Below are 17,129 nucleotides of genomic sequence, written 5' to 3'. Positions count from 1 at the left end.
TCTTTCAGGAGCAGTGATGTCCTAAAGGCCCCACTTTCCCTATTATAAAAGGATTCTCCCAAACATAAATTCTGAATCCTCATCTCAGACAACTCTAAAGGTGGCTTCGACCTTCTATTCAACAACAGCAAAGATGCTCTTACCTCAGCTGTCTGACCAATTTCTTCTTGGGCTCCTTCCGCTGATGATTTCCACTCCAAACCTCACCTTCTATGCTTAAAAAAGCCATAGGCACTTTAGATTTAAAAATGCATTTGGGGCTGGGCACAGTGGCTCACACCTGTAATTCCAACACTTTGAGAGGCTCTGGCAGGCAGATCGCTTGAGCCCAGGGGTTCAAGACCAGCCTGAGTCACATGGCAAGAACCCATCTCTATAAAAAATTTAAACAATTAGCCAGGGGTGGTGGCACATGACATGCCTCTAGTCTCAGCTACTCAGGAGGCTGAGGTGGGACGACTGCATGAACCTGGGAGCCTGAGGCTGCAGTGAGCCAAGATCATAGAACTGCACTCCAGACTGGGCAAGAGAGCAAAACCGCATCTCAAAAAAAAAAAAAAAAAAAAAGAGAGAGAGAGAGAGCATTTGGGATTAACTGGAGTTCCAAACCCTTCTTTCATGCTCTCTTAGAGACTGGAAGGCAGGGGAAGTAGAAATCAAATGGGCAAGGCCCTGAGGTAGGGGCGTGTTAGGCAGATGCCCAGTTCTTGGATGAAGTCAAGCTCTGTGGTAAGGCTAGACTCGGGCTCTATGTGTCCGGGGGCCTCACTGGAACAATGTCTGGGCAAACAACCATTGTGGAATGGATGAGTAGGAATGAATGGGTAAGGGGCATCCCTGCCTTGTCACCCCACCCCATGCCATCATCACCTTTCCCCCTCCTGGGGTAGGGCAGTCAATGTGGGCCCTATAAAGAGCTTTGTAGGACCTGGCTAATCCCAGGCATCTGGTCCCCAGATGAGAGGTCTGTTTTAGTTATTTCTTAGGCCCCAGTTCCCAAATCCTCCTCATCTCCCATTTCCTATCCCAGCTGCTTTTTCTAACTGAATAAGTCCACTGTTGTCATGGAGACAACATAGTATCAGCATCTCTGTTTTTTTGTAGGTCCTTCCAAAAGCCAGAACTTCCTAGAAAGTGTCCTACTTCTACCTCCCTAGTATTTCTGGCACGGAGTCTTCTCTGATAGGATATGGTGTGGTGTTCAGAATATCTGCTTTGCCCATAAGATTTTCTACCCTCTTTGTAGTTTTACCTTGCCCAAGTTTTACCTTTATCCTTAGCAAGCTAAGCTTAATTTGACTTCTTTCAGCCAAGGATCCTGAGTGTCAGCACACTTCCAACATTGGGATTATTTAATAAAGACGGCAGTTCCAGGGGCTGGATGGCTCTTCATGCAAAGGGCAGACATAATTCTCCCCATGTCATAGATAAGCAGTCTCAGCTCAAAGAAGCTTGGTGGCTTGTGTAAGGTCACCCATCATAGAAGCGCAAAGCCAGGGCCCTCTGCAGCTTTTCCATGCAAACACTGCCACCTTCAGTGGGGTCTGCATCTAGAGACTAAGCGTGGTAACTACCACTATTGAGCACCAGCTGTGTGCAAGTCTGTATGTACTGACATCACGTAAGCCTCAGAACAACCTTGTGAAATTGATATCAATGCTGTCACCATTTTACAGAGAAGGAAACTAAAGCTCAAGAAAGTCCAACATCTTACTTAGTGTCATATGGCTGATAAGCATAGAAGCTGGATTTGAAACTGAAGGCTGTCTCTTTCAAAGTGCAAAACCAGTACAAAACACGCCCTCTACCTGAAAACAGGTTTCAGGAACAGTCACTGCCCCAGCACTCATCCAAGGGTTTAATTCCACTGTATGGGACCAGAAGTTTCTTTTCGTATTGTTCTCTCCCCTTTGACTCCTGCAGGACCTCTACTGAGTTTTTATGAATGAGGAGAAAAAAAATGTCATTGAAAAGTTCAACCAACTTTGGACTCCTCTCTCTGAGTGATGGATAGGTTTAATTACTCCGAATTACTCAACCACTCTACTCTTCTCCCCCAAGTCATTAAAAATAGATTTTCTCTTTGAACTGCACTCCGCCCTCAGGTCTCCAGATAGTCAGGAGTTCTTAGGAGACAGCCCCGGGGTCAGCTTCTGGTCAGAAGGTTGTGTGTTGCTTTAGTTGCAATCACAGTCTCCGGAAACTCCAGCTGGTTTTCTGGGGTTCTTGTGCCTCATTTTTCTTAATGATGTTGATCATGTGACTTTCACAGCCCAGAGGACAGGCAGGAGGCAAGGTTGGTATTTACTTTATGAGAATTTAAGGGGATCTGGATGCATGACTATTGATTTTTAAAGAAATGGATCTAACACTGAGAACAAACAATAATGAGTTCTTCACATTAATTACTGTGAAGCTGATTCATAGGAAAAATCTAAGCTGAAAGTGTGGGCTCAGAGGTGTTCTGCTTCCTGATGAGCCCCAGAGAATGGTGGGGCAGGTGTTGTCTTTATTTCAAAATAAGGAAATGAGGGCTTGAAGCATAACCGGAGTGCTCATGGCCACACAGCTGATCACTGGCAAGACCAGGACAGAAAACTCTCCTGTGGCCACTACCCAAGCTGTGCTAACAGAGGGCTCGGTGATATTTTGTAGGAGCCTCAGATGGAAAATGTGGAGCCTGCTCACAGCCTCTTCTCTTATTGTTCTGATCCTAGTAGGCTTAAAAAAAGAAGTTCAGCCGGGTGTAATGACTCATGCCTGTAATTCCAACATTTTAAGAGGAAGAGGCAGGAGCGTCCTTGCGCCCAGGAGTTTGTGATTAGCCTGGGAAACATAGGGAGACTCTGTCTCTCCAAAAAAAAAAAAAAAATTAATTAGCCACTTATGGTGGCACACACCTGTAGTCCCAGCTACTCAGGAGGGCTGAGGCAAGAGAATCTGTTGAGCCGGGGAGGTAGAGACTGCAGTGAACTGTGATTGCACCACTGTACTCCCACCTGAATGACAGAACAAGACTTTTTCACTTAAAAAAAAAAATCCAGTAGGGAATCTTTCACCCTCCCCAATCTATGTCCCTCTTCGCCTTCTGGTATCACCTCTCTTGCTGTCTGGCTCCTGATTCACCCAGCTGAATCATTGTTAGAAAACAGGAGTAAAATGAGCTAAGAGACTTGCAGTGGTCAGGCGGGTGAACATAATTGCAGCGTCCAGCAGCTTGCCTAGGAAGCAGAAAGATGTTTTTTCTAGGAAGAAGGATGGCCCCAGCGGCTGCTTTCGGGGCAGCTCCAGGAGAATGGGCCTTCCCTCTATAGTCTTTGCCTCTGTCTGTCTGGATCCCGCTGCATCGGTGTGGGAATTAGACAAATTTAGATGCCAATTTTGTTTACGTTACCCTACAAAGTATATGACCTTACGTGTGTTACTTGAGACTCAGTTTTCTGATAGGTAAAATGGGACTAAGAATACCTCCCTGGAAAGGTTGGTGTAAGGATTAAATGAGGTAATCTGTGTGACATGCCTGGCATGCAGTAAATACTGGATACATGCAGCTGTTGTTATTATTGTTCCTGCTGCTTCAATCCATTCAACAAGCTGGGTCCACTGCCCAGCTCAGGGCAAGGTGGGGCCAGCCAGGAGCCTGCCAGCTGTCAGGAGACCTCAGTGCCCATCACTTCCCCCAGAACCTTAGGCAGCAGATCCAAAAGGACATGATTTCCTTGTTGCCCCCCTCACCTGCTCCTAGCAGGGGAGATTGAGATTAAGGTGTTGCTTCAGGCATCCAGTAGACATCAGCTGTTTCCTGCTAAAGGATAGAAAAAGGTGTGGGAATTTTTCACTGGAGACTTGCTGAGCCAAAGGGGATGGAGGAAGAGGCATGTCAGGAGGGAGGGGGCCTGGACTTTCCCCAGAGGGTCTACCTTGGCTTCTATGCCTGAGAGAATCAAGTCAGGGGCAGGGGCAGGGCTAGACCTCCCCAAACATTGGCCCACATTTCTCTTCCTGTGAGGACTCTGAATGAGTGTCAAGGGAAGGATAGCACACTAGGCTGCCAGGCAGAAAACTCACAGAAAATCAACATCTCCGTGTTAATTGCACCCATTTACAGAAGGCCTTACAAGATTTGGTGCAAGCCTGTGAAGAAGAAAAACTCCACCCACCCATTTATTCCATCAGTTAACAGCTACTGGGTACTAGGAGCTGTCGGGTGAAGAGAAGCAGAAGCCTCACCTGCTCTCAGGTTGCTTCAAGCCTTGTGATCCCTGCTCTGCTCTTGCCTCGGATCTCACAATGGACTCCTGGGCCACCTTCTCCCTCCTCATCCCTCAGAAAGAGCCCTTGCAGTATATCTGAGAAAAGCAAACGGTCGGTCCCATCATGGGCCGTGGAGGGTTCTCCTCCACTTGGCCACTTTGCCACTCACTGCAAGTGAGGACTTAAGTGCCCTTCGGGGGCCTTAATTTCCCGGTGGATCCAGTGGAAATCATAGCACATAAAAATACCTGTCCTCTCTTCCTCTCTGGGGAGTTGCGCAGATCAAATGAGATAATGTGTGTGAAAGCGTTTCGAAAATGCCAAAACCCTCTGCCAGGATTGCTGTGACTGCGTTATTGATCTCTGTCCATACAGCAGCCCCAGCAGGGGTTTCTCTCCAATCCACCATCAGCTGTGTGTGTAAATGAGTGTCAGATCTTTTCTTGAAAACAGGTTTGGATTGGGGAAAAGAGAAGAAAGTGGCTCTGAGACCCTACAAACCTGAAGGGGTGAAGGGGTGGGCCTGCAGGGAGGGACCACCAAGAGGACGTACAAAGGAAAGGAGAGAGGCCCAGGGAGCCAGCTCCATCAGCTTCAGCTGCTGTGCGCTCTTCCCTGAGCCCTGGGGACCAGGAGGCTGTTGATGAGGCCAACTGGTGCTCCATTCGGGCATCTGTGCCACCTCCCACCCCTGCCACCTGGCTCCCAGCCACTGAGAAGGCCTCTGTTTCTTCCCTTGTGTCAGGAACAGGGGACACGTGTGAGGACAGGTGTACCATCTGGCAGAGGCGAAAGCAGATTCCAGGGAAGAAGGGGATTAAATTCTCAATCTCGGAGGGGCCCACCAGCCTGGGGAACAATTTTCCCCTGTTCCTTTCATCCCTCTGTGTCTCTCTTGCATGATTGCAAAGGAATCCTGCAGGTCGCTTGAACACTGAGTGCTCTTGCCGAGCCCCCTGAGGCGAGCTGCCACTCTCTGTCCTCTGAGCCATGACGGTCCTGGTTCTCCTTCTATTGTGGCATCTGTCCCACCATATTGAGATTATCTGTTTCCTTGGTTTTGTTCTCAACTGAACCATGGTCTCCAAGAGGGGAGAGAATGTAGCCCTGATGCCTAACAGAGGGTTGAGCACAATGTAAGTGCTCAGTAGATGTTTAAGGACTAAATGGGCCTCTGGCATGATCCACTGTCAGAATCATGTGAGGTTTTCTGCTTTCACTTCAGGCGTTTCTCCATAAGAGCCATATAAATGCTCAGAACCGTGTGGGTCCTTCCAGGTGTCCATAGAGGGTGGCAGAGGTGCAGCGCTGATTCTCTGTACCCGAGCTCACTTGGCAAAGGGCGCTTGTTCTTATGCCTACCATTGGGAAACTCCTCTGTGGAAAGGGTGATGTGTCGTCTTGCTCCTGTTGGGAGTAACTGCCCAGGGGCTCTGTCCAGGATGACTCACTCTCAGGGCCTCTGAGGCCTTCCTGGCCTTACCTTGGATGGTCCAAACACTACACATCTGCCATGCTTTTCGAGGCCTTCAGGAAAAAGACTGGGTCCAGCGGCTTCCCTCAGTGACTTGTCCCCACTGCCTCTAATTATCTGATAATGTGTCTGGCTGTACTAGGCCTGACACTCTGTGGGCTACTCGTGTGCTGAATTAAGAAAGTTGGTCAGGGAAAGAAAACTGCCCCACACTCTGTACCCCCTGCCAAGTCCTTCCCACATGTATCTTCAGCCCCGCTGAATCAGGCCAAGGAAGGCACCAGAGACGTGGGGCCCTGGGACCAGGAGAGCCAAGAACACAGTGTGAGTCACCTTTAATTAAGAGTATTTCTTAAGTAAATGACTTAACAGAACAGTTATATTCATTAAAGGCATAATTACAAGCCATAAGATCAAGCAGAAAAGAATGTCGAGCATGAGGGTGGACTCCAGTTTGAAGCAGTACCACCGGTCCTGGGGAGAAGGCCATAGTGGGACAGGAGAAGGGCACCCTCCCGTTGTGTAATTACTATCGTCACACTCACCCGCCAGCCCAGCCAACCCCAGATCTCAGCACTCAGAGTGGAGGGGGCCAGGGAGCCTCAGGCATAATTAAAATGCAATAATAATAAACAAATGCTAATTAAAGTGTCATAGAGTGTCCCATTAAACTCTGAGTCAGCCCCGACAAAGGGCGCTCGACATGGTGGACACTCTCCAGGAGAAAACTCCCTTTCCTTCTTGAGCTTCTGAAGACATCTCCCTCCCCACCCCACCCAGCCCTAGAGCAAGTGCCGGACTGCCACCGGGGTGCAGTGAAGTGGTTCCTGACTGCAGAGGTTTGAACTTGGTCCTTTATGGGCTTCATAGTCGCAGAATGATTAGAACCAATTTCTCACTGGGCATAAAGTAGTCCCTAGAGTACTGTTGCCTTCCCCTACACCCCTAAAATCCCTCTAATTCCTCCCATAGCCCCAAGGAAGAGTGATATTCTATTTCTTCCTGGCCCCAGGACCTAACATGTAAAAAGACCCACTCGGGGAGCTGGAGTCACGTATATCAGTGGTTGACCTGCGTAAGAATGGCTGGAGAGTTGTTAAGACCCGTTTCCTGGGCCCCTTCCCCAGTGTTTCTGATTTAGTGGACCCTGGATTTTCATGTTCAGTAATGTCACAGGTGACACCAATGGTGCGGGTTTGAGAACCATACACTGAGGGCCATTGCTCCTTGAGAGCCCCAGGCCTGCCTCATGGAGGACGTTGTTTTGGCCAAGGCTAGAAGGCTCGGAGGCGTTACATATTCCAGCTCTGTGTTCTTTGCAGTTCTTCCCATGGTCCCCCAGACCCACATATCCAGACCTGAACCATCCCTCCCTTGCCCTCACCAAAGGTGTCTGAAGGTGCTTTCCAGTGTCTGCTTATATGGTTCTTTCCACCTGGAATGCTCTTCATCTGTCTAAATATTCTTCACTTTTTAAGGCCTAGACACAAACTGTGTATACTCCATTTAGGGCAGCACTGTCAGAAATAAAATTCTAACCACAGGCATGAACTACATGTGTAATGTTAACTTTTCTAGCAGCCACATTTCAAAAAGGAAGAAGAACAGGTGAAATTATTAAGACATTTAACTCAAGATAGGCAAAATATCTAACATGTCAATAAAAAATTATTGATGTAATTTTATCCCTTCTTTCTTTTCCTCAGTAAATCTTCCAAATCCAGTGTGTATTGTAGACTTACAGTACATCTTAATTTGTCCTAGCTACATTTCAAACTCAATAGCCACATGAAGCTAGTGGCTATTGTATTGGGCAGCACAAATGCAGGCAGTGTTTTCTCCTTGCTCTGAATTCCCTCAGCCCTCTTTGAATACTTCTCTTAGAACATATATCGCTTTCTTCTTTTTATTGCTTGCCTGTTTGCAACTTGAAGGTGCTAGTTGTGTTTTAATGCTGTTGTTGTTTTTATTCTGAAGTGCCTAGCACTGGCCTGGATAGAGGACATGATCAATGAATATTGTCTGACAAATGAATATAGAAGCACAATAATATAAGAGACAGAGAAGGCTCCTGGGAACATCTGACTTTGAGGGTCTCCTCCCGGTCACTGTGACATTTCTTTCCTCTGGTTTGTGTGTGGCTATTACATCTTAGAGGAGAGAGTAATTCAAGTTTTAGACCACCCCCCAACCACCCCCGCCAACTAAGTTTCCTGTTTCACTTTGCTCTTCAACTCAGTGCATTTAAAAAAAAAAAAAAAAAAAAAAAAAAATCACCAGGAGGGCCCAGGAAACAGGAAAAATAGTTGTGCTATTGGTTTCATGTTTGGAGAAGAACAGGGTTTCACTATCTCCGTGGCACTTGGCGTGAAAGTGGGCTTTGTTGCTGGAGACACTGCTCCCATTCAGGGCCCCTTTTCCCAGCTGCTGAGGGCTGGGCTGTGTTTTGACAGACGGCCCGAATGCAATGCAGACAGTTGTTTTAATTTGCAGCCAGATGCAGACATCACTCACAAGGAGCCCGAAACCCAAGAAAAGGACGCTAGGCACTGGACCGCCTCTCTCAGGCCTCAGAGAGTGGTTTGGAGGGGGCCAGCGGAAGCCTCCCAGGCACCCTGGGTCTCTGATATCCCAGTGGGCTGATAGTCACCAGGCTCAGGAGAGGCACATTAGAAGGTCTCCTGCAGATACCTGTCTGAAAGGTGTTTCTTGTGGGCATTGTGGGCCATGAGACAGGGTTCAAGGGTTGTTCTTTAAGGCGGTGTGAAATCAGTTGGTGGTGGTGGTGGCTGCATGTTATCTTTTAACTGTAAGGTTGTACAGGACAAAAATCATCAACGGTCTCAAGGAGGAGTTAGGGAAACTGTGGGAAATAGAAAGCTGGAATGTCAGAATTGTCAGGGACTAATGTAGCCTTCCTCTGAGGGCAGAAATCCTTTCTTCCAGCCTTTGGGATGAATGTCATGTTGACTGCTTATGCATCCCTGTGATAGGCGTTCCTTTGGAAAGCCAGGCAGTTGCATGATGTTGAGCTTTTCTGAGCTTTTCACCCGTGAGTCCTACTGCAGCCATACTGCTCCCCTTCGAACACTGGAAAACAGCCTACATGACTACCTTGAGACTCTTCAATGGACTAAATAAACATCCCAGGTTCATCTGCTCTACCTCAGACACCACTTCTCTGTCCCACCCCATCCTGGCCTCTCTCCAGGAAGGATCTCTGGTTGAGCAACGCCCCTCCTAGGGCAGATTGTGGAGACCTGAACTCCGAACTCCCCAGTGTGGGGTGGCTTCTCTCGACCCTGATGCTGTGTGTGTATTTATGCAGCCCATGGTCAAATTAGCTTCTTTCATTATCACATCACCCTGTCAGGTCATATCAGACTTCGAGTTGAGTTGACTTTGAGTCAACTCAAACCCTCAGGTCTATTACACTTGAACTATTTCAAATCAGCTATCCCCCATCTTACAGTCAGAGTACCAGGTTTTTTAAAAGCTGAATTGCAAGATTTTATACTCATCTCCCTGCATTTCATGTTTGTATTATTAAAGGGAGGTTAGAGATGTTTAAAGCTGATTATGTCACTGACTTACCAAAAAGCCTCATAATATGGAATGTTAAGTGTGAAGATGTAGGAAGGATGAGTGGGGACACCCAAGAGAGGAAAGGCAGGCTCATCTCTCTCCCCTCCCACCCACTCTACATCCTACACTTAAGTTTATACTGAACTTGTCCGTGATTGCTTTTGCTCACCACAATCCTTCAGCTTGGCATATCTTTCCAGGTCTCTGCATCTGACCCCCTCTTACCCTTCAAGGCACCCCTACCCCACTGGTCACCTCTTCTTTAAGTTCCCCAAACCTTCAGCACTCACAGCAATCCCACACAACAAAAACTCAGCACAATGTAGAGCAAGTCTCGGTTTGTAATTAATAATTCCCACTGGACCGTAGGGTTCTGGGAGGGCAGAATCTGTGTGCTGTTCGCTATCGCTTCCCTATTGCTTAGCACCAGAGCTCCACAGCATTGACATCTGATAAACATTTGCTGAGTGAATAGTGTTAGGATCCGTCCAGAACCTCTCAGGAGGATGGCATGAAGTTGTCTCCATCATATCCTTTGTCCCCGTGCCAGAGGCAGAACACTGTGCTGCTGGACCACAGGTTATGTTTTTACTTTTTACACATCTGGTAGGTGGGGGACCTCTATGCCCTAACAAATAAGAACCCATTCCCAGCCCAGCAAATGTTTTTGCAGCCCAGCAGCCTCCTGCCCCAGCCAGCAACAGATACCTAGGACGTATCAACTGGAACACTTCAGTCCTCTGAACCCCCTTGCCTGGTCTTTATTGTCACCACTGCTGTGCAGGTGGGGGTGAGTAATATCCAGACAGGCCCAGCTCAAGTCCCTGCAGGGCCCCAGCAGAAGACCAGGAGGAGTGTGCACGGGCTGCACTCTCTGCGGGGGTAGGATCTTGATCTGCAAATTCCCACTTTCCAGGCAAGACAGAATCAGGCAGCTCTTTTCTGTGGATGTTCCCATTTAGCCAGACTTTTCAAAGGATAGGAGATTTACTAGAGAAACTGAATGCAGACATCAGAGAATGGGATAATTGGATCCAGGTGGTATATTTGGTTGGCTGTAAAGAGTCTGTGCCATACTATGAATATTATTTGATGGGAAAAGTTTCTCCTTTCCCTTTTTGAATGTTTTCTGTGTAGGCAGGATGTCTCAGCCCAAGCCCAGCTGAAAGCTCTTCAGAGATGAGTTTGTGCCACTCAATAGCCTTTCAACAGAGTTAACCATTTTGAGTACTTGCCGCTGGCTTGCCCAGCTCTCGGGAGGATGCTAGTGGCGGGCAGAAATAGATGGAGCCTTTGCTGCTACCTCTGGCGAAGACAAGAAGTCTTAGGCCTGCAACTCAGAGATACATTCGGCTTAGCCTACCTGCCTTATGCAGGTAAAGAGATTGGGGACATTGAGGCCATGGCCTGCTGCCCAGTGTCACCTCTTTAGGGGAGTTGACAGTGCAAGTGTGAATAGACACAGGACTCTGTGACACACACCTGCTAGTCATCACAGCCTAACCTCACCGTGCCCTCTTTCCTCTCTCTGCCAGGTCACCAGGGTCCCCGTGGAGTCGTGTGAGCAGTATACGACTTGCGGGGAGTGCCTGAGCTCTGGGGACCCTCACTGTGGCTGGTGTGCCCTGCACAACATGTAAGTTTGGGGTATCCTGGAAAAGGGTTTGGCATGCAGAAGACCTGGGCTTTCCTGGAATGATGGGATAATGACAGCATTTTGCAGAGAGAGGAATTGTCCTCTTCAGAGCAGGGATTCTAATCATGGCTTCAGTGTTGAGAATGGGAAGAGGCAAAGAGGCCATGGGTGGGCCTTCTTTCTAAGTGCAGAGCCTTTGCCTCTCTTCTTTCATTTTACTTCCAAATTCAGCCCTTCACCTGCTCTGAAGTGAGGTGCTTATATCCTTGTGTCTTTGAAAGAACTCACAAGGGAAACTGTAGTCTTTAGGTTTCCCCAAAACATCCTCAGTGTAGCCTGAACTAGGTGCCCCTCTGTGCCAAGAGTGTGCAGATGGTGGTGCACTGGCATTGGGAAGCTTAGACTCCAGCTAGCTGCTGTGTGACCCTGGATGCGTCCTCTGACAACTCCAGGCCTCCGTTTCTCCATTGCTGTTTAGGAAAAATGCCTGTGTCACAGGTGAATTGTGAAGACTAAATGAAGTAATAAATGCTTTGGTAATAAGGAAGCCCAGAAGAGGCTACACAAATCAGAATAATTATCATGGACCCTGTACCCTTGGGAGGACCCTTCTGGCCTCATTATTTCATGATTCCAAGAAGTTTGCATCTCACTTCAACTGGCCTCATCATCTGCCATTGAATACCAACTGAATATAAATGCTAAATCACACTTAAACTTCCTAATTTGAAGAGCCCCAGGGGAAGAGAAAGGGTGAAAACCCCGAAAGACAGGAGCTGGCTAGGAATTCTGTTGCCCAATGGAGTTGGAAACTCCAGGGCTCTGTGCCAGCCAGCAAAGCATCTCCATGAAATGAGCTGGGTTTGGGGTGGAGGCGGAGGCGGAGGGCCAGAGTTCAGGGTCCTGCACAATAGCTCTTGGCTTCCAGCCTCTGCAGCAGGTGTTGGGAGGGCTCTGGAGGGAGGGAGGGAGGCTGGTGCCTCACAGATGCAAAATCTGGACTGGATTTGAGCCCATGAATACTGGGTTCCCTGCTTGGGATTTGGAGGTAAGAGATTCCTCACAAAGTTTTGCAGAAATGCTCTTAGCAGACCTGGACAGTGTGTCTCCATTTAGGTCGGACAAGTGGTAAAAATGCTCATGTTGTGCCCCAGGAATGGCAAAAGCGGGTAAATTTTGGTTCCCTGCAGTGAGGCTGACCCATCGGCCAGCTGGCAGGGTCCTTCCTCGAGAGAATTTCTTTCTCCAAAGAACCTGACAGCCTTCTGCCAGCTCTGTGCAAAGGGCCCTGGGCGGCCTGCCCTCTAGCTCTGCAGTGGTCTTGTCTGGTGGTGCCTCCTACTCCCCATGCCTCCCGCACTCTGTCCTCCCAGCTTCAGTGCCTGTGGCACTTCTCCCATGTCGAACACACCAAAATTATAGATCGGGGATTATCATTTATTCAACAGCAAGGACGTGTGCTTTCCCCGACTTGAACAAGTGCCTATAGATCTATCGACAATGCCTGGGCCTCCCCAGTGCCACAAACCACCCCGTCTTCCTCCTGATGCAGGTCAGCTGTGACTGCTGGAATGAGCCACATCAGGATAGTCCCAGGTTTCCTCTGTTCCCTCAACTCCTTAACTCTTCAGAGAGTCCTCGCTACCTACCAGGGCACTCATCTCCCAGCTACTCTGCCCCAAGAGCTCATGGAGAACAAGATTTTTGCTGTTTATACCCAGAGGTTTCTCTGCATCTGTTCATTCTCTTCTCCACCAGACCCTCCTGCGGCGCTCTCCCGCCTGCCAGCAGCAGCCTGGTATCGGGCATGAGGAGATGGGGGAAGCTGCAGCTCCTGGGTCCCCACGGAGGCCTCTTTAACGGAGGCCGAGGGCTGAGGAGCCTCTGAGGGGTTGGGGGGATTTGAAGCCTTCCTGTCTCTTCTGTATGCCTTGCTCTTGCAAGTGTATTATTGTCTCCAAGGCTATTTATCTCTGTTAGGGCTGTTGCCATAAATAGTATGATAAAAAAGAGCCATTTCAGTGAGTCAATGAGATAAAGGCTCCAGTCAAGAGCTCACTTTAGAGCTATCTTAAGGATTCACTTAAACCTCAATAATTCTTTTCTTTGACAGCATTCATATTTAGATCCATTATGTGCCTGAAAAGGAAGAGGAGAGGAGTTTGGGGGGAGTTAGGGTCGAATCACTGCTTGATTGTGGAATCGCTAGTGTCCCGATGGCTATTTGGTTTGGATGCACTGGCACCAGCCAAGGAGTGGGTTTCCATGTGGCAAGGCAGGCAGCAACCTGAAGCTCCCGAGTGCTGGTGTCACCTGCCCACCTGCCACTGTGGGCAGGGGGAGCCTAGAGCCCGAGATGAAGATGCTGGGAGAAACAGCCAAACAAGTTTTCTGACAGGGGCAGCCCTGGCTGCAGCACCTTGTCTGTCTCTTTGTCTCAAGGCATTATTTCGTGACACAAATATTTATTTAAAATAGACCATGTGACAGGTAGAATATCCCAATGAATAAAACATGGCCACTGCCTTCAAATAGCCATTAATCCACCCACAAGATCATCTGCACACTGTCCCACACTGCCAAGACCCTCTCCTATTTTCTTAAAAATTTCTCTGGAGGAGAATGAGAATATGAATCATTATCAGCATCATTAATATTAAGAATATAAGGGCTAACACTGCCATGGCACCTACTATGTGCCAGGCCATTTTCTAAGCACTAACTCCTTCTTTTTTTTTTTTTTTTTTTTTTTTTTGAGGCGGAGTCTCGCTCTGTCGCCCGGACTGGAGTGCAGTGGCCGGATCTCAGCTCACTGCAAGCTCCGCCTCCCGGGTTCACGCCATTCTCCTGCCTCAGCCTCCCGAGTAGCTGGGACTACAGGCGCCCGCCACCTCGCCCGGCTAGTTTTTTTGTATTTTAGTAGAGACGGGGTTTCACTGTGTTAGCCAGGATGGTCTCGATCTCCTGACCTCGTGATCCACCCGTCTCGGCCTCCCAAAGTGCTGGGATTACAGGCTTGAGCCACCGCGCCCGGCCAGCACTAACTCCTTCTTACACCAACCCTGTGAAATAGGTATTATCATCATCCTCATCCTTTTTTTAATTTGAGATAAGGTCTCACCGTGTCACCCAGGTGAGAGTGCAGTGGTGCAATCACAGCTCACTACAGCCTCAACCTCCTGTGCTCAAGCAACCTTCCCATCTCAGCCTCTTGAGTAGCTGGGACTACAGGCCTGTGCCACCACACCCAGCTATTTTTTTTCTTTTTTTTTCTTTTTTTTTTTTAGAATGGGGTTCCACTATGTTGCCCAGGCTGGTCTTGAACTCATAGGCTCAAGCAATCCTCCTCACTTTAACCTCTCAAAGTGCTGGGATTACACGTGTGAGCCACAGTGCCTGGCCAATCCTTATTTTTTTACAGTTGAGGAAACTGAGGCAGAGAGAGATTAAGTAGCTTGTCCAAGGAGTCACAGCTAGTAGGTAACAGGTCTGGGGTTGGAACCCGGGCTCTTTGGCCCCAAAGTTCATCTGCTTTTCCATGGCTGTACTGCTTTTCAGGTCCCGCCCGCTGCCCTCACTCTTTGGTCTCAGCATCCCACAGTGCTGTAAAGAGTCATTCTAAGGCCAGCTGCAGTGGCTCACACCTGTAATCTCAGCACTTTGGGAGGCCGAGGAGGGTGGATCACGAGGTCAGGAGTTCGAGATCATCCTGGCTAAGATGGTGAAACCCCGTCTCTACTAAAAATACAAAAATTAGCTGGGCTTGGTGGCGTGCGCCTGTAATTCCAAGTACTAGGGACGCTGAGGCAGGAGAATTGCCTGAACCTGGGAGGCGGAGTTGCAGTTAGCCGATATCCTGCCACTGCACTCCAGCCTGGGCAACAGAGCAAGACTCTGTCTCAAAAAAAAAAAAAAAAAAGAATCATTTTGAGGCAGGAAAACAAGGTCTGGAGGCAGGGAACGTAAGACTGATTCACACTTCAGCTCTGATGCAAAATATCCTCTCCATAGACGTACACTGGCTGTAAATGACTTTGTAACTTTCCTTCATCCTTTTCATTTACATAAGACATACTCCAAGTAGAGGGTATTTAAATTCCCCAAAATTCTGTAACAGGGCCTTTGAGCCCCTATGCTTTGAGCCCACTGTGGAGTGGACTTTCATTTTCAATAAATCCCTTCATTCCTTCCTTGCTTTGTTTGTGCGTTTTGTCCAATTCTTTGTTCAAGGTGTCAAGAACCTGAACACCCTCCACTGTTAACAATTGTTTACGTCAAAACTGCATCTCTTATGTTGGGGATTAATCCTCTTCCCTCTCGGTCTGTCCTTAACTGCAACAGAGACTGTCTGGGAGTCACCAAAGCCCTCTGGACTACAGTAAAAGTCTTCTTGAGAAGATAGGACACAGGCCTCAGGGCAGCAAACCCCCATCCTGCCCAGGGGACAATGGAGCCAAACAGATGGGTCCCAGAGACCTGACCCCTTGTGAATCTGTGTTTGTGGCAGGTGCTCCCGCAGGGACAAATGCCAACAGGCCTGGGAACCCAATCGATTTGCTGCCAGCATCAGCCAGTGTGTGAGCCTCGCAGTGCATCCCAGCAGCATCTCAGTATCTGAGCACAGTCGGTTGGTAAGTAACTCATCCAGGGGCATGGGGAGAGGGAGCACAGTGCATGCACCTGTGTGAGTGTGCGCCATTCATGCTTGCACAAGTATCTGTAAATTGATCGGACTTTAAATCCAGTAAGGAGACTTTATGTTTATAGCAAATGTATGGCAATGCCTATTGTAAAGGACATAGTCGTTCTCCAGTTTCCCTGCAAATTCATTACCCATTGATCGATTTGGTAAATCTAGATTTTGCATTTAGTAACAACCGTCTGCAACATAATGTAATCCAATACCAAATAACACATCTTTAGTATCTGCTGTATTTACAATTTTCCACTTGCTGCACTCTTAAAGAAATCTGCAAGTTGTGTGTGTGTGTGTGTGTGTGTGTGTGTGTGTATGTGTGAGACAGAGACAGAGAGAGAGAGGAAAGAATAAGAGCAAGAAAGAGACTGCCTCAATTCGAAGTCAGTGTATGCTTAAAGAGAATATTAAAGAGAATAAAATAGCCCTTAACTATCTGTCAAGGTACAACCCAAAATATTTCATGTCCTCAGACCCTGCATTATTATTTCATTCTGAAGGTTTTATGAGCATTCACAAATGTTAATTAGTTAATGAACCTTCCAAGATTTCAGTTCATTCATCCCCACCAGGAGCTTTTGGCTCCAAGGGAGCTGAGGAAACAAACAGGGGAGTTTGTATCTAAGTCTCTTGGCCCCATGGAAACGAAACTGGGGCAGAGATTCAGCAGCAGACAAATGTGTGGAAAGGCTAGGTGATGCCCACTGAGACTGAGAAACCCACTGCAAATAAACAGCACTGGGTGTTGATAGGAAGACAGAGGGAAACCTACAGGCTGGGTGCAGTGGCTCACACCTATAATCCTAGCGCTTTGGGAGGCTGAGGTGGGAGGGTTGCTTGAGCCCAGGAGCTCAAGACCAGTCTGGAGAACATAGTGAGACCCTGTCCTTACTAACAATTAAAAAAATAAAACAAAGGGAAACCTACCTATGCCATCATGATCCTCAACTTGGAGGCCACCGAGATGTCATCACCATGAACCCTGTGGGCACACCTCATGGGCAAAGAAGCCAGTCGCCTTTCTTACCTACTCAGATACCACTTAGATGCTGTATTGTGGTAATTTGAGTACAAACTCATTTAAAAGTGCGATGGATTTAGAGCAGCATTTTGCCATTGAATATTTTCTCAATCAGCAGATTCCTCAGAGAGTCTGTGATAATTTTTACTATTAAAAGGAGGATCTTCAAATTCAAAAATGCTGAAAACCACTGGCCTAGATGATTGGAACCCATAGGTAACAGCAGATATCAAGCAGTTGGTGGCCACTTCTCTGATCCCCTGAGCTCGTTATGAACCTACTGGTCCTTTACAAGGGAGCTGCTAGAGAACAGAGAGCCCACATGGAACAGAGAAGCAGAAATTCTAGGGAACCGGCAACCTTTAGAAGCAGCCTCTTAATGAATGACAGCCAGGGTAAGGAGCTAACTATCTTCCGCCAACCTAGTGAGCTCCTGGTAAACCTCCAGGTTGGTGATATTTAC

General features: G+C 48.0%; 1 protein-coding gene across 1 annotated transcript in view; it reads left to right on the top strand.

Moving 5' to 3' along the window:
• Nucleotides 1-17,129, top strand: part of LOC117074081 (plexin-A2) — a gene marked incomplete at its 3' end in the record, with an annotated part of 200,122 nt that overhangs the window by 128,372 nt on the left and 54,621 nt on the right. Inside the window, exons 5-6 of the mRNA XM_033195314.1 lie at nucleotides 10,849-10,949; nucleotides 15,457-15,580. Coding sequence (XP_033051205.1) covers nucleotides 10,849-10,949; nucleotides 15,457-15,580 — 225 coding nt within the window. The remainder of the gene's footprint in view (nucleotides 1-10,848; nucleotides 10,950-15,456; nucleotides 15,581-17,129) is intronic.

This window comes from Trachypithecus francoisi, unplaced genomic scaffold (assembly GCF_009764315.1).
Source record: "Trachypithecus francoisi isolate TF-2019V2 unplaced genomic scaffold, Tfra_2.0 Lachesis_group5, whole genome shotgun sequence".
Classification (NCBI taxonomy): domain Eukaryota; kingdom Metazoa; phylum Chordata; class Mammalia; order Primates; family Cercopithecidae; genus Trachypithecus; species Trachypithecus francoisi.
Note: the sequence above shows the minus strand (reverse complement) of the source record. Positions and strands in the feature narration are given on the sequence as shown.